The sequence below is a fragment of the Lepisosteus oculatus genome, chromosome 7, assembly GCF_040954835.1.
Source record: "Lepisosteus oculatus isolate fLepOcu1 chromosome 7, fLepOcu1.hap2, whole genome shotgun sequence".
Lineage (NCBI taxonomy): Eukaryota > Metazoa > Chordata > Actinopteri > Semionotiformes > Lepisosteidae > Lepisosteus > Lepisosteus oculatus.
Window position 1 is genome coordinate 41,903,328 of NC_090702.1, and position 17,484 is coordinate 41,920,811.

The following is a 17,484-nucleotide window of genomic DNA, read 5'->3' on the forward strand; positions in this document are numbered from 1 at the left end:
TCCACTGTTGTTTCATCCTAGAGAGTCAAAACAAGCCAGATCCTAACCTAGCAAACACAGGGCAGAAGGCAGGATTGGCTTGGCACTGGATGAGATGGCAATTGCAGGGCCAATATAGCAGCACCAAGTAACTGAGCCAGTGCGGCTCTGGGAGGTAAGAACACTCATGAAAATGCAAACTCCACAGAGACTGCACACCAGATTGGAAATGAGCCTCAGACCCAAAAAGCTGAAAGGCAGTAGCATGAATTGCCCCACCACCAGGGCAGCATCTGATTTAATATTTTATTTTTGTTCATTCTGTACACATCAAGTCTGGCCAACAGAAAAAAAAATGACCTGCAAAAAGAAACAAGACTGATTATCGAAAGAATTCCTTCTTTTTTTTTGCAATTTGCCTTCATTGTAGGATTTTGTTTTCTGCTCTGTGCTTTAGAATATTTGGCATAAACAAAAAAAAAACGGCTTAGCCTTTATGCAGCAGTAGCAAGAAGACCCACAGAGCAGTGAATGGGTGTGGGATGTCACTCGTGGGCCCGGTCTCTGCTGTGTGTCCACTCAGGCCGGCGCTTCTCAATAAAAGCCTTAATGCCCTCCTGCCCATCTCTCAAAGCCAGGTTGTCCACCATAACCCTAGAAGCAGTAGCATAGGCAGCACTGCGATCCTGGGCCATCTGTCTGTAGAAAGTCTGCTTCCCCAGAGCGACGACCGGCCTGCTGGCGGCACAGACTTTGCGGGCGATGGCCAGCGTTTCCTCGTCTAGCTTCTCTGCTGGGACCACCTTACTGACCAGTCCGTGAAGCAGGGCGTCCTGGGCAGAGATGGGATTCCCAGTAAAGAGCATTTCCAGCGCCACCTCCACAGAGAAAAGGATGTTAAAAGATAAAACAAACACTAAGGAGCCTCTGTTGGCTTTTTATTTATAGCAGAGAGGGAAAAATGCTGTTACAACTCTTATAAAAAAAAAGGCCAACAGAGACTTATTTGTAGGACACTTAATTTCACTGCTAAAGTTTAACAATTTCATACAAAACGGAACCTGTTTTTTCATATTGAAACTGTTTATTGAATTTGTTTTATACCATCTTTACTTGTTGGTTTGGTGACATCAGTACCATAATTTGTAATAGGTTGGGGAAAATGAGTGAAGAGAAGCTGGAAAATCTCTGAGGCAAATCAGATCAACCTAAATGTCCTCTAACAGAGGGTAGTAAGGAAGGCCAAGAGCTGTGGCACACTCCCACTGTTGTGAATGTACACCTCTCCCATCTGGGAGACGCCTCTGTGTCCCTGGGTGTAACAGACCCAGGAAATCTTTCAGCCCCCCTCTCTCTCAAACAATGTCAAATAACTCACAGATCTCCTGTTGATTATATTTGTCCGTTTTTGTTGCATTGTTGTGCAGGACTCTGCCATAATACAAATTTCCCCCAGGGGATAATGAAGCCTGGATTGAATAATATCTGCGCTTGGTGAATATTATTCAAATATCGTGCAAGAAACATTCCATAAACTGTGTAGCCACCAGGTCATTTCATGGTCAGTTAAGCCTATCTTACATCAGGTTTCTCAAAATGTTTTACATAATACGCAATGGTAAAATATGTACAATTACGTAAAATATAATACAAACTGAATTTTTTACTCAAATGCACTGCAAGATATTCACCTGAACAAACCTCTTCAGAAAATACCATCTTATACTTGAGGGTTTCACTGGTACCAATTGTTTTTTGCCACTGGAGTGACTTTTTTAAACACCTTCTTGTAAGACCTAACTTACTGTTTCTTAAAATGTATTGCTTATGTGGTTGTTGTGCAGTTACTTTATAGGCTGTTTGTTTATCTTCCTGGATGCACAGCTATTTCCTATTTATCATGACAGAGGAAATTCTGGTGCATTTTACTGAAAATAGATTGTGCATTCGTCCTCTTGTTGTGATTCAGTTATGGCTGCTTTCAAAACATTTTGAACTACAATGTTCTACATTTAGCTCCTGATTTTAAATGATTTAATTTCGTATACTTTTTTAAAACCATATCTCAGCTACAGCCCACATTGTTTTTACAAGCATGAAAAAAATAATTATGCCCAGAGCTTCATTACACATACTTGCTGTTTACCCTTTGCTAAGTCATGAATACTATTTGAATTGTGAATTGCACGACTATGTGGAAAAGCTCTTCTGATGACAAGGTAACATTTGCGCATCAAATTCTGTCAAGCTGAGTTGACACTCACACACTGCAGGTATTCCAAATGGATCTGCCTCATAGCTTGCCATAAGTTCCCTAACACACATTCTAACCAAGACAAAAAAGGATCTTTCTCTAGTTATTTGAAGACATTCTTGATTGTTTTTTTCATAAATGCTACATCCAAGTACTATCAACATATTTCAAAATACCTTTGTTGGACCGATACCGTAAAGCAAAACATTCTTAAAATGTCTTCATTAGTGACGTAAAAAATAATTAGAAGACGGAAAATCCGTGCTGGAGTTTTGTTAATGAACACCTGTAATTGCTGCATTTTTCAGTTGTGCGTTGTCTTGTTTTCTTTGAGGAAACATTAAACTTTCTCAATGCATGCCACCTCATAAATTATGCAAATTCCAAAAATTGTGGAATTAAATGATTGCCAATTTAGTTATTATACATTAGTTGCTGTGACTTGCATGCAAGTTTGGTTCAAGGGGTGTATCGAAATATTTTTTACAAAGTATATACTGTAATATCAAATCAAGATAACGGAACCACAAACATGAACTTGGAACCTATTCCTTGCCCCTTTCAGGAAGTCTGAGCATTACCTTCCTTGGAATGGCCCTGCCAATGGCAACAGCAGGTGTCGAACAAAAAAGCCCAACGTTTACTCCAGGTGTGGCAAACGTTGACTTTTCAGAAGCAACTGCGATATCACAACTGGCAACCAGCTGGCATCCTGCTGCCGTTGCCATGCCACTGACCTTGGCGATGACTGGCACGGGAATGTCTTGTATCAACGTCATGATCTGGAAAAGAATGAAAGAAGCCGGCACTGCAAATGTAGCTTTTCAATATGTATCAATAGGGTAAAGAAATGAAGTAACGCTGCAAACAGATTACATGTGCCCATCACCTGTGGGCTGAAACACCAATGTAATGTCAATAATAGGGAGTTGGGCCACCATCTGCAGGCTGTATCGTTAAACACATCTATCATTAAAACAATATACAGAACCCTAAATGTACAAAATAAATCACTTTTTAAATGTACGGTATGTTATATATTTCATTTAATGTCTTCATTTTTAGGGTAACATAGTGGTTAGCATTTGTGCCTCGCAGAGCTGGAACCCTGGGTTCAATTCCAGACCTAGGTGCTGTCTGTGTGGAGTCTGCATGTTCTCCCCATGTTCGCGTGTGTTTCCTCTGGGTGCTCCGGTTTACTGGTAGGTTAACTGGGTTCTGTAAATTGGCCCTGGCATGAGTGTGTGTGCGTGTTTGTGTCTGTGTGTCTGCCCTGCGATGGACAGGTGTCTCATCCAGAGTGTTTCCTTTCATGCGCCCAGTGCTTCCTGGGATAGGATCTGAGCCGCTGTGATCTTGAAAAGGATAATCCGTTATGGAAAGTGATGATGATGTCTTCATTTCTGTTGGCCGCAATTTAATATGGTTATGTGTTAATTATCACTAGAAATCTAGCTCTCATAAGCCATAATGCCTTTCAAAAGTTGCTGAATTTATATAGCTTAGAAAAGAAATAGAAAATAGAAGTTACTGAATGCTGTGTTTGCATAAAATCACAACCTGAAAACCTATTTCTGGAAGAAGTTTCAGCTTGCATGTGAATTTCAAACGAGACTCATTTCCAGGACAGATATGTGAATCTGCATTTACTAGTCTACTGTATGTTGCTGTAAACATAAATCTCAGTGATTTTAACAAACAGGCAATGATACAGAATATACTGATAATTTATTGTAGCCTCTTCCTTTTCTATCTCTGTTCTCAGAGAGAGATAGTTAAAGGACTTCTTTTTCAAGACTGTGTTTTCTTGCTTTTACTAAAATTATAACATCTGTCATTCTGAGAACCATGTGGACAGAACAGTTTAGTAATCTCCTAATGGCTCTTTACTGCTGAAGCAGAAAAGCACACATTTCAAAACTGTCCCCTCCTTACATTGACATGTCCAAAATACCTTAGTAAGAATGCACCTACTGTTGGCCTACATACTGTACAGAAGCCAGCAGTTCATAAAAACTGAAACAGATTTCAGGATTAGGGAAGCTGAATTTTTCGCTTTCATCATGACTTGTTACAAAGTAATGGCTGATGACCTTAGCAAGGGCCTCACCTCTGAGCACACCTCAAACACCCTGCTGTGATGCTCCGGTCCCTGGGCCAATGTCAACTCCTTCAGGTCATGTCCTGATGAGAACACTGGGCCTTCAGCTGGAAAACAACGGGCAGCTTCATTAAAGAAGTAAAAAACCAAAATGCACTCACGTATTTATTAACAATTGCCAACTTCGACTGGTTCCTCAGACCACATAGGAAATACAAACACTATTTCGACCCACCCCAACAAATGGATCCCATAATATTCATTATGGAAGTTAGGAGTAAAAACTCTACAGCTTATTATTCAGTTAAATCAGGATGATGTAGAGTAGCACTCTTTTTTCTAAATTAAACTAAATGTGTTCGTGTCTGCAAGCCATGCATATTATTATATTATCCAGCAACAAGGTAGCCTCTTGCAAATTCCCACTTTTTTGTTTGGAATACCTGATATGATAATGACCCTGAGGTCATCGCTGTCTATCTCGTGCAATATATCGGTCCGCAGAGAATTCAGCATTGACAAGGATAAAGTATTTCTTCTCTTGGGGTCATTAAGTATTATATTCCTAGGGAGATAAAAAAAAAGATCTTTGTTACCGTGTAAAATGCACAAACGGCAGTATTGGAAAACGATTGAAACTTTAAATACATTGTCCTTTAATTGTATTGGGAAATACCTGACTAGGTGCAATATTCTTAGCAACAAAGTTAAGGGCATATCACGTTAGACGTGATTTATTGCTTTAATTTCTACACGGACCTGAATACAGATTATTGCAAATACGGTATAGCACCCAAATGTGTTTCGGTTCGACTTGGGGGGGGGGGGGGGGGGTTATCTAGCCAATGATAACGGCGATTGTTTTAGACTAGGTAACTTTTCTGATCAAGAAAATACGTTTTGAACCAGTACGGGGAAGAAATAAAATGTATGATTAAACACCTGACACTGCTGTAGAAAGACATAAACGCGCTTAATGCACTGTTTAGAGCCGATATACACATAAACACTTCTGCTTGCATATAAAACGTCTTCTCATGAGTCTAACCTTATTCCGTCCTGCTGCAGCCTCACGGTCAGGCGCTCAGACCGAGTTTGCGCACAGAATGACCTAGTCAAACCCCCTGAAGCGAGACTGCTGGAGTTCAGTCTCAATCCGCTACGCAACAGGATTTCTTTGCAGCGAAAAAGACGAAAAGCAACACCACGATTAGCCATGTTTCATCTGAATGTTTTGAGGCAGAAGAAAATAGAAAAAAAATGGAGGCGAGGTTTACGTTTTCTGCTCACTGCTGCCGCCTACGTTGGTTGAATGCAGGAAGTCGGATTAGGCAAACTTCTGGGTTTGAAACACTTTTCAAGCAGACTGAGTTGAGTAGGCGATATTTAACACACGGTACTTTTTCCAGACTTGTTGAGGAGAATAAACTAAAAAAAAAATCCTTGAAGTATGAAATAAAACCAAATAGGCATGAAGAACATTTCTTACAATATTATTAGCAATACTTTGCATGCACAGACAGCAAAGTGTAAACGTCTGTATATAATGAAAAAGTGCTGTATAACAGCTGCATGTAGTATATTTATTGATATATTTTTGGATCAGTGTACACAGATTATTGTACCTGGAAGAACAACCATGTGGTTACATAAACAAATGCAGGGTTAATTGGGATTCATTAGTACAAAATACCAAGTCTGGTTACATCGATGTTTGATATTTCTAAAGAACAATGTTAGTTTGCCCTTTTCCCTATATTATAGTAATCATTTCTTCTAATGTCCTTTTGTCAGAAAAAGCTTGTGTGATGCTTGGCCTGGTTTAAAAAAGTAGTGCATTTGTTGAAGTCTTACATACACAATTTGCGATTATTTGCTTTGCAGAAGGTGTCTTTTATGTTTGCCTCAGTAGGCTCTGTAAATAGTGGTAGAAAAGAATGAGTAAAACATTATAATGTGCAGAGACATTGTAGGTAGGCACATTGACAAATGTGCATATTTCTAAAATTCTATGGTTTATTAATTTAGATACTTTTAACCACACTTTTCAACCACACTGGAGAATGATACACAGCATGTATGTGTTCTGTGGTGAGGTACTGTTTAAAAACAAAGTCAAGCAAACCTTCCTATAGTCAGGTGTATTATGGGAGGAATGCAGGTGCTCTACAGTGATGTGCTGTTTAAATAGTATTATACTGAAAGAGGCATAGTTTCCTTACCTCTGGGGGATCTGCACTACAGGAAGAGATCTGATGCCATGGAGACAGGTGTAAGTCCTTTGCAATTGCAGAAGCAGATCTTCTTCACCTCCCTGGCTCTGTGAGGCTCCATTCCTTTGCAAACAGGCCAGTCAAACACCTTACAAGCTCCTGAGGACAATATCTACAAGCACTCATATTCATTCATTTATTTTGAAATTGCACTTGTAGGAAAACCGTAGGCCTCCTTGAACAAATGTAATTCCTTGACAATGTGGAACACTGGATAATAAAAAAAAATCTCCACAACTGGATACCGTTACCTTCTTATCTCATTGGATGGATATCTACAGTAGGATAAAATAATTTTAATCTATTATGTCAGTGAAGCAATCATTTCTCTTATTATCTCAGTATTGTGATGATTTATTTGAGCTATAATTGAGATAGAGGTATTTTGGAGTGTGGCAGAACAGTTAATCCACATAACAGATTATTTTTTAGTCAAATGCAACTCACTGTCTTTAGTTTTAATTCTAAAAGGCAACCACTGGCATTATGCAAACCAAGGAAATACTTCTTTAAAGAATCACTCACCATGGGCATGTGTTTTTTTCAGAGCTCCTTCAGTATATCTGTGGCTATACAGCACAAATAATTGAAATGCATATCTCTATTGGCAGGAAAAGCTGGAAATACATACTGTATATAACGAGTAGGGAGCTGTGTCAGCATGCGTAGGCTGCAAAGGAACAGGTAACGGGTTTATTCCATGCTGAAAAGAAAAGAAAGAAAACGCAACATTTCGGCTGTGGAGCCTTCTTCAGGTGTGAGGTCTTACCTGTTCCTTTACTGTATATACTGCACATGGATGATACTGCTACAAGGAATTTGAGAAAATTAAATACTATTTTACATTTACATAATACAAGAATTAAGAAGCCATCAACAATCACAAAGGCTTGCTTATTTTATTTATTACACATCCTCTTACCTGTATTTACCTCAGCAATGACCACAACCAGTTTAGTGACTCTTCTGCTGGTCACAACACAATACCCTAATGCCAATAGAGGGCAGACTGACAGTAGAGACTGTCACACCTGCTTCCAAATGAGCACTGGACAGTGCACCCAAAACACCATGGCAGCCCGTCAAGTTTCTAGTCAATCTGCCAATCAGTCGATTGCTGTGACAACATGATTCCACTTGCGTACAATAGATTAATCAGGTAAGGCAATTAATTACCTTTACCAGAAGGATGTTTAAGATCAGCCTTGACAGTTCCTCTTCTCTAGTCTTGGCAATCAGTTTGCACTCATTCTTTGTTTGTTTCTCCTTCTCTATGCTATGGTTGTGCTTTTAAGTAAATCTCTAGATCATTCCTGTGCTTCACCTGTGTTCTCCAGTGTTTTTACTAAGCAAGCCTCCACCTCACTTCTGTGCTACGAACCTGGCTTATTACTATGACTATGCTTTAGGAATTCCTATACAGTATGTCCTTTGGTCCTGTGTCTTCCCAACTTTAAATCTGGCAATGCTTCCCATTACAGCTTTGGACTGTATCTCTCTTGCTACACCAACCTGTGTGTTAACTTTTCATGAGCCTGCTCGCTTGTCTTTGCCTGATCTTGGATTCACCCTACTGCCTCAGACTGCTGCACTCAGTCAGGTAAGTGCAGAGCAGTCAGGTTTTATAACAGTAAGACTAAACCAATACGATTACAGCAGGCGAAGGTGAAATCCACTGGCTAGCCATGGATTAAATATAAGTTCACAGCAGGTAAGTGTGGTGAAATGAAAAGAAACAATAAAAAACATGTGACACCATGACAGATAGCAACAAGCTTTTTCTTCGCTCTGCTTGGCTGCTCTTGTCTCCATTCTGCCTTCCACAGTAGCTCTTCCTCTGCCTAATTCTCCTGCTAAAACCTTGGAGACATTGGTTTGGGCATTAGCTCTGTGGGTGACAGACGATTCAGTTTGTCATGACCAGTGTCACTCCCCCAGGAAGTGGGGTGGAGGTGAAGGTGTTACAGACCCAAGAGCATACTGTAGGTGCCACACATCATAGGGAGTGTCCAGCTGCACCTTGAACACAGCACAAGCCCAGTGGCAAGCTGTTCACCAGAGACTGTTCCAAGGTCAGCTTCACAGCAAGTGCCTTCTGAATGCCCACATCATCATTTTTCTCCACCACCAATAGATTCTTGGCTGAATAATCACAGGTGAAGACTTTGTGACATCCCCAGCCTCTATATTAGATGCATCCACCTTCAGCTTAAATGGCAAAACAGGGTAGTCATATTTTAACAGAAGTGCCATAGTGAAGTAACACTTCAGCTCTTCAAAAGCCCTCTGAACCTTGTAAGTCCACTTGCCCTGGTCAGGTCCCTTCTTGGTGAGAGCAGTAATAGGAGCCATCCTCCTGAGTTGAAGTTGCAGATAAATCAGTGCTTGTAATTTGTGGATCCCACTGATATGCTTCAGTGTAGAGAGTGTGCAACAGTCTCAAACCACCAACCCTTTCTGGAGATCCATTTGGAGACCTTCAGGAGAAATACACTATACCGGAACGGTGACCTCAGGTACTCAAAATTTTCATTTGTCTAGTTTTTCATTCAAACTGATGCTGGCAGAGTCACAGGAGAACCTGCCTGACATGCAGGAAATGATCTTTGAAAGAGACAGAAAATATCAGGATGTCATCGATGTACACAACCATGAACCTATCCAAAAAATCATTGACCAGATTCTGAAAGATGAAATCTGAAAGCATGTCGTTCACCAAGTTCTTGAAAACTACGGGCATATCACAGCGTCCAAAAGCATGACAAGAAGTTTGTAGTGTCCAGAGCTCGTGTTGAAGGCTGTCTTCCATTTATCTCTTTCCCTAATATGTACCAAGTTGTAGGCCCCCCCAGGTCAATTTGGAGAGAACTGTAACCTGACTCATCTTTTCTAACAGGGAAAAGATCAGTGGTAACTGTAAGAGGGTAACTGTCATTGACAGTGACAGTGATGATATTGACAGTGATGTTATTCAGCCCATGCTAGGATGCAGTATTCCATCTTTCTTTTGGATGAAAAAGAAGTCAGCACAAGCTTTAGATGAGGATGGTCCAATGAATCCCTTCTGGAGATCCTCCTCTATGAATTCCTTCATTTCACTGGAGAGAAAGAAAAAAGAGATGACCTCTGTCAAAAGATCGATAAAACAATCATAAGGCTAGTAGGGAGGCCAAACTTGTGCTTTGTCCTGATCATCGTGGAGAATCGAAAACCAAGCAAAATGTATTTTTAGAGAACTGAAAACTCCTGCAAACTGTGTTACGCTCACCCCGCCTCTCCAAAGCGGGACACGCCAACGCCCGTTCTCACTGTCTCAAGAGGGGCGTGTAGTTTCAGAGACTGGGAGCCACGTCTTCGTTCTGTCCTGAACGCCATGGGGACAGCTGATGCAGAGCACCTGGCTTGAGTGAGAGCTTTCACTGCAGCAGGTGCTGTAAGGGTGTTTAAACCTGGTTCAGACTCTTCTTGGCGATCCAGCAGTGACATTCTCATTGCACTCCTGAGCCACTTAACTCTGTCTCAGCGAAGCCTCTTCTAGCTCCTGGTTTCCAGTTCCTTAAGGCTCCCTCTGGAAGCTCTGCCTGCAGATGTGCTAACTAGAGCATTCCAGAGGCTGAGAGGGAAGGTCAGTAGATATTACTGTCGGTCCGGTTCAGATGGCTCCTGGGAATCCAGGGTTGTTCACTCCTGGTACTTCTCCTGAGGGATGTCTTGCTTCGATTTCACCATCTCCCATATACCTGGGTGTAAGAATGCATGTCCAACACAATCTCTCCAGGATCCATGCTCCAGATGAGTCTGAGGTGGTCCCAGAGCCCATCTGGAGCAGTGAAAGAGGCAGTGAGGGCAGCATCGGCCTCCAGTCCTTTTCCCCTTGACACCCCAGTTTTGTCCCCCATTTTGCTAGATAGGAAGTGCTGCAGAAGGGTCAGAATTCTTGGCTGGCAGGCCATCCAGCCTTGCAACTGCCCATAGAACTCACACAGATACTACTGGTGGTCCAACACGAGGAGCAACATTGACGTTTATTTAGCAGCATGCTCTGTGCTATATATCCTCCGCCCATCATCTGCAACCCTTACCTACACCTGAATGCCTGTGGGACTCTATACCTATGGATTTTACCACTGGCATTCCCTGCTCTCGAGGTTGTTCAGTTATTTTGGTTATGGTCGACCAGTTCTTTAAGTCTTCCCATTTTCTTTCTCTGCCTAAACTGCCTTCCGTTCATCAGATGATGGATATCTTTGCAAAGGAAATAACATTGGAAGATGGCATTGAACACAAGCTCAGGACTTTATGAATACCTGATCATGCCCTTTGGTCTTTGTAATGCCCCAGCCATCTTCTAGATTTTCAGGAACTAACGTCTTCTGGGACTTCGCAGACAAAATCCTCATCTGCTCCAGCAACCTCCAGGAATACATCAGGCAGGTTCTTCAGCATTTCAGAGAACACCACCTCTATGCCAAACTTGAAAAGTGTGAGTTCCACCAGTCCGAGGTGGCCTTCCTTGGATACATCCTCTCCTCCTGACAAGGTTGTGGTGGTAAAGAACTGGCCCACTATCACCACCCTCAAACACGTCCAGTGCTCTGTAGAGTTCACCTATTAATCGACCTCTTTACCCGCAGTTTCAGCATGGCTGTAGCCACTATCACCACTCTACCAGGAAGGGGGCCCGCCAGGGCAAGTGGTCGCCCGAGGTGCAGGAGGCCTTCATGTAACAGAAGCACTGCTTAACCACGGCCCTGATCCTTCAACACCCGGACTGCACATTGCCAATCAATTGGCAAGTGCATGTCTTGGACGTGGGAGAGGGCGTAGTCCTCTCACAGCACTTTGGGTGACCACCCATGCACCTTCTTTTCCCAGAAAGTGTCTCTGGCAAAGCATAATTACAAAGTGGGTGACCAGGAGATGCTAGTGATCAAGAACACTCTCTTCTTGACCTCTTCTTGAGCATCTTCTTGAGCTAGGCTTGCATCGCTTCTTGGTCTTTATAGATCACAAAAACCTGGAGTATATCAAGAAGTCAAATGACTGAACCCATGACAAACACGCTGGGCTTTGTTCTTCTCTCACTTTAATTTCACCATGATCTATCAGCTGGGAATGAAGAATGGCAAAGCCAATGCCTTATGACCAGTCTCAGTCATCTCAGTACACCAGATCCTAGGGGCCACCTTGCTCGATATGGAAGAAGCAGTGTCGGCAGCACTCTCCTCTACCCTGCTCCTTCAGAAGCTCCGCTGGGCTTTGTTTGAGCCCTTACAGCCCAGGCCAGAGGTGTTGCAGTGGAGCCATTCAACCAGGCTGGTAGGGTATCCTGGAAGGCAGCGCTCCCTAGAACTGATCCACTACTGCTTCTGGTGGCCTTCCACAAGGGCAGATGTGGTGGCATATATGGTGAGATGTTCAACCTGTACCTGAGCATGGATTATTACTTTCGCTGTCAGTTACAGAACATCCATGGCAATCCATCTGATCTTCCCAATTCTCAAGGCCATTCTGTCATACCGTCATCAACCGTTTCTCCGATGTTCCACACTTCATCCCACCCCCTCAGTTAATGTCTAACCTCCATGGATGGTGGGAATCTTCATTAAGGAGGTGTTTTGGCTCCATGCATTACTGACTTCCGTGATCTCCAGCCAAAGTCCTCAGTTTGTCTCCTGATGTGAGTGGGCCTTCTGTTGTCGACTAGGGATACATATCAGCCTGTAAATCCTGGTGCCTTGGGAAACCATCACATTCTCACGAGGGCTCACAGTTTTCCAGGGTTTTCTACTCTGACACCTTTTTGTGATCTATGTTAATTAGCTTATTATTCTTATCTTGCTTTCCTATTTAAAGCTGAGGTGCCACTTTGATGGTACTTTGTCATTTTTAACTTACCCTGGGTTTTCACTAACACTATGGTGTTCACTCTCCACATTTCTCTGCTGAGCTCGACACCCTCTACTCTGCGCAGAAGTTGCAGCCTCAAGACTGCCCTGTTACCCATTTGGTCCCCTTTTTGAGGTAGCTCTATATTTGGTTTCTTCTGTACTTGAGGCTTCTGACTGGCAGACTGTTTGGCAGAAAATTCAGCTTCAAGATAGTACTTACTGTAGCTCTGCTCAGCAGTTTGGCTTTAAGCCAGCTCTTCAATCTGTGCAGCAGTTTTCAGCTCATGCTTCGTCAAGCACACCAGCCTCTGCTTTAGTGTTGCAGAGTGTACCCTTGCAAATACCCAGAGCAAGTGTAGCCCTTGCTCTGCTCAGCAGTCTCACCGGCCTCCAGCCAGCCTACACTCTGCACAGCAGTTTCTGTGGCCTCCAGCCAGCCTTCGCTCTGCACAGCAGTCTCAGCAACCTCAAGTCTGTCCTTCAAAACCTTCCACCTACGTTCCAAGGAGGCTCACCATTCGGTCTCTCCCGTACATGAGACTCCCTGTTTTCTGACCGGTAACCAGTTTTTGCAGCTTTTTCGGTTTCATTAATTTACTCTGCCCAGCAGCCTCAGCTCTCAGCGTTGCCTTGCACTCCAGCCTAGCCTGATGCAACAGACTCAGGATCTAGGCAGCACTTCATTCCACCTTTATTCTTTTCACTGTCACCGCATCGACGGGGGTTTGCTGACCTGCACCCTTGGCATTCCTGAGGGGTGCCCTTCTAAGTCCATTCAGTTCCTTTTTCAAGGGTCTCACTATTTGGTTTCTTCCGTACCCAAGACTCCCTGTTTTTAGCAGCTGTGCTGTGTTTAGCAGCCTCTTTTTGCCAGGGATGCAGTTGGCCGGGCTTCTCCTGGGATCATCATTCCCCCCTATTACCGACTGGATTGGGTTTATTAAGCCCCGCTGGCCATAATCAATTATATCATTTTCACCTTTCACTTTTCACTTTCCAGTCTTTTGCGCTTGGGTTCTGACAGATCACCAGCTGCATTACAGGATCACTCCAAAACGAATGGCCAAACAAAATGAGTGAACAAAGATCTGGAGGCACAACTGCAATGCCACATGTGGTGGGTTGTAAGAGCCAACATCTAAAAGACCACACAGCAGCAGGAAAGAATGGCCAACTATTGCTGGAGGGCCATTCCACCCCTGAGGCCTGGAACAAAGTGTGTGGCTATTAATCAGACTTCTGTCTCTGCCTGTCATCATGGAACTTGCTCCTCTACTTCATTGGCCCATTCAAACAATCCAACACATGTTGGAACATGTGAATACCATCACCTACTGGCTTGCCCTCCTGCATTCATTGGGAAGGCAAATCTCATCAACGTTCCACATTTTACTTCTGAAACCTGCACTGGCAACCATCACGCCATCTGTACCATCATCACTTTGAATTAAAGGCACCCAAGAACCCAGGCCATACCGTATCGTGGACATCTGATGGGTACAGATCAGCCTCCAATGCTTGGAGCTTTGGAGAGGCTGTGGACCAGAGGAATCGTCATGGGTGCCAGCTCAGGAACTCCACACCTACCACATCTGATACCCCAGCCTGGAGAGCACCCATTAAGAGAAGGTGAATGTTGTACCCGGGTGAGCCAGAAGTCACGGCCCCTGGTTTCCTTGAAAACCGTTCCCTATCAGTCATCCCATACAGCGGCGCAGCCCCCCTGTCTACAACTGCCCTGAAAGCTGCGCTTGCCTTCCAGTCCTGTCTGAACCTTCCAGTCTACATCTTCAACAATCTCTATCTGTATTCATTGTGCTTCACAAATCTCTGTTCTCTACGTCTCTTCAGCAACCCAACACCAATGCTTTACTCTGACTGTGTCCTCACCGAGTTGCTGAATTTGGATTCTCCAGCATGTCGGCAAGATGGAGCTGTCCCCAACAGCAAGCCACGTCGTTACACCTACCAGTTGGCTCTTACTTGTCATCTCGGACGGTGACTCCCCGGACTTACACGTCTCCCTGTTGAAATCCGTCAGCTGTCATCTTGGAGGGGCCATGTCCATAGGAGAAGCCTTGGGTTCCTGCAAGAGACTTTCATGCCCCCTGTCTGGTGTGCTCATTTCATTCCTGGTTCCCTGGCGTACCCTGTTCAGCATCCAGAAGTCTCTCCTTGAGGGAGGGATATAGTAAACCCAAAATACCTTGGCAACCGGTCAAGTCTTTACTCAATCTGCCAATCAGCCCGTTATCATGGCGATGTCATCTGACAGGAGATTGATCCCACCTGTGTGCAATTAATTCATCACTTACCTTTACGAGCAAGATTTTTAAAACCAGCCTTGACTGTACCTCTTCCCTAGAGAAAAGTCGAGACTCGTCTCTAATCTAAGTGATCAGTTTTCACTTGTTCTTTCTTTGATTCTTCCATTTCCGTTCTACGCTGGTGTTTTCGGCTATGTTTCTGGGTCAGTGAAAGTCATTGAAACGGAACATGCCCTGCTTAAAACACAAGAGGGAAAGCATTCTGTAAAGTAATAGCTGAGCAGGTTTATCTTCTAACTGGTGGCATATACACACAGATGCAGACGACAACTTTCATGTACTGTATAACTCCATTTTCCGACCACTTTATGCAATAAAGATTTGTGAGGGAGCCAAAGCTTATTTAAGTGATGTTTGTGTGTTCATACCATGTTCACATGGGTTTCCTTCACGTTCTCCAGAAAACATATTAGATAAAAGGCACACACACATAATTTTATACAGAAAAATATATTCTTATTTGAAAGGTGAATAACTGACTATAAATCATAAAGCGCTACAGATGATGTTTGTAAACTCAAATGATCTCTTTAAGTGTAAAACTGTGACCTTTCAATCTTTTAATTCTGCTGTAGTCTTTTCTTACTTCCAATAACTACTTTTTTTGTAAAATAACAGTACATTTTGTAAAATAACAATAATAACTTACCAGTAAAATGATATAAAAATAATAAATCTACATCCTTCTTAAAGAAAATAGGATGAAAAACTATTTGAGTACAAAGGAATACATACATAAGGAATTTCAGGAGAATGTGAAAATACAGAAATGTTCTTTTCTAATCTGGAAGTGGCACAGCTCTGTTTTTCAGGTTCTTAATGTTGGGAGGGTTATAAACAAACTTCTGTTTCTGTAAATGAAAAAAATATTATGTGAAGAACATTTTAGATATTCAAAATGTACTGCTGTTTGGCCTAAAAAGAAAACAGAAAAAACAAACATTAAAGTTATTTTAGGAAAAATATTTAGTAAATTAATTTAGATTTACATGTTTTTAAAACCAGATCAACAGAAAAAGAGGCATCCATAGGTGACTTTGTGACACCAAGCTCTGTTTTTTTAACCCTACACATTGTTTTCAGAGAGCAACAGGAGAATGGGAGGATATCTTACCTTGCAGGTTCCAGCTCAGCAGCAGGTTGCTCTTGAGTTGGCTGGTAGATTCTGCCTACGCTGGTTAAAGCAAGAGACCACAGCAACACAAACGGACTCCAAGCGCCATGCTTGAAGCATAAAGGAGTAGATGTGCGTGAATCCATTCAATAGCTACCTCAAATGTTCCTTGGGCATTAGACTGCATTATTCCAAATTTATAGGCGATTTTATTCAGAAATGATCAGCTTATCTACAGAGGTTAATGAAAACAGTACTTGCTGGTGCTAACAGGTTTTTGGTTTTGACTATGAAGAAACTGTACAACTGAAAATTCTAGAATAACAGCATGTAACTGTTTCACAGCAGACATTCATTGTGACACATTGGTGATGTCATCCATGAGATCACAATCCACTGTAAAGAGCTAACTTAATAAAATAATGAACTTTATTTTATGCAGCACCTTTGAAAGCAATCATCTCAAATATATTGCTTCCTAAAAAAGCACATTAAAGAAAATGTAATAAAAAAAACTACAAAGCCAAAGTAGATATAAAAAATAAAACAGTCACATAAAAGCTTGATGAAAAAGTTTCTTGGGCTAGACTCCAAGGCATCTACTGTGAATGAGTCCCTGAATTTTCTGGTGAGGATTGTGTTTTACTGGGGCATAACAAGAAAAAGGCCCTGTCACCCATAGAGTGCAGAAGAACACCGGGGACAGATAATAAACTATGAACTAAATAAACTAGAGTCAGCTAAGTGAACAACTAAGGAGGATGCAGGAGTAAAGTAAACATAACAAATCAGTCAGCAATGAATGTAAGGTGAAGACATTTAAAGGCTGCCTGTCAGGTTTTGAGTTGACAATTCAAGGACCCCAAGACAGGAGTGATATGATCTACTGTGCATGACGTAGTCTGGGTTCTAGCTGCTGAATTCTGAACAAATAGTTACAATTTTTGATTGGGAAGTGGCTATTGAGGTATCATTATCTAAGGGACAATGGTCAGTACCAGGCTATCGTCAACATTCCTAGTTCAGTTTAAAAGTCAATAGACGATCAAAGTACAGTGCTATCAACTGACAGTTACAACATTGGTTTTACATAACTAATTGGAGAAAACCAATGACATGACGATGTAATCCTTTTTTTGTCAGGCAAATGTTAAATGACAGTACTGAAACAGCTAACAGCTCCATTTCAGGTTTAGTATGGACATTGATGTGTACTGAACATAATTTGTATTAAAAATGTTAATTCAGATCTTTTAGAATTTGACCAAGACAAACCTGTATGTATTACATACCACAGGGAAAGAATTTTGAGCCATGTGAAACTCTGCATAAAACTTAGTCAGCTTGGAACTGAAAACACCAAGAGAAAATTTTGATGCTTGGCAGAATTATATCATTTAAGGGCACTACTGCAGTTCCTAGAGCTTTTCACACTGATATATTCCTTTTCCACTTAAGATTCAGATTTTGATGTTCAAAACACAACTTCAGTGTAGCCAAAAATAGCAAAATCAAACCATAGATGTAGAGAAATGTTGGTATTTT

At 42.1% G+C, this 17,484-nt stretch overlaps 1 protein-coding gene and 1 long non-coding RNA gene across 4 annotated transcripts; both read right to left on the minus strand.

Moving 5' to 3' along the window:
* Window positions 1–240: 240 nt before the first annotated feature.
* Window positions 241–10,621, minus strand: echdc3 (enoyl CoA hydratase domain containing 3). 3 transcript variants are annotated; one of them, XM_069192526.1, is made up of 7 exons: window positions 7,133–10,621; window positions 6,557–6,670; window positions 5,383–5,559; window positions 4,778–4,899; window positions 4,344–4,441; window positions 2,815–3,015; window positions 241–857 (listed from the first exon to the last, which is right to left on the minus strand). In XM_069192526.1, exons 3-7 carry the CDS (start codon window positions 5,550–5,552, stop codon window positions 525–527), a joined length of 924 nt encoding a protein of 307 aa, XP_069048627.1. In that variant the 5' UTR covers window positions 5,553–5,559; window positions 6,557–6,670; window positions 7,133–10,621; the 3' UTR covers window positions 241–524. The 3 variants fall into 3 exon arrangements, with proteins under 3 accessions (XP_069048627.1, XP_069048629.1, XP_069048628.1); XM_069192528.1 differs by having other exon boundaries at window positions 2,971–3,015; window positions 6,557–7,176; XM_069192527.1 differs by having other exon boundaries at window positions 241–812; window positions 6,557–7,176.
* A 2,164-nt stretch (window positions 10,622–12,785) lies between these two features.
* On the minus strand, window positions 12,786–16,232 carry LOC107077996 (uncharacterized). The gene is made up of 3 exons (XR_001478977.2): window positions 15,940–16,232; window positions 15,561–15,676; window positions 12,786–14,999 (listed from the first exon to the last, which is right to left on the minus strand). It is a non-coding gene; the product is annotated as an uncharacterized lncRNA (long non-coding RNA).
* Between the last annotated feature and the right edge of the window lie 1,252 nt (window positions 16,233–17,484).

Excerpts from the sequence above, each read along its gene's own strand:
- echdc3 (XM_069192526.1), bottom strand. The coding sequence starts at position 5,552 with ATGGCTAATCGTGGTGTTGCTTTTCGTCTTTTTCGCTGCAAAGAAATC. Across the intron at positions 4,900-5,382 it reads CTGCAGCAGGACGGAATAAG|GAATATAATACTTAATGACC; the intron begins GTTAGACTCATG and ends TTATCTCCCTAG. Across the intron at positions 858-2,814 it reads GCAGGGCCATTCCAAGGAAG|GTGGCGCTGGAAATGCTCTT; the intron begins GTAATGCTCAGA and ends TTCTCTGTGGAG.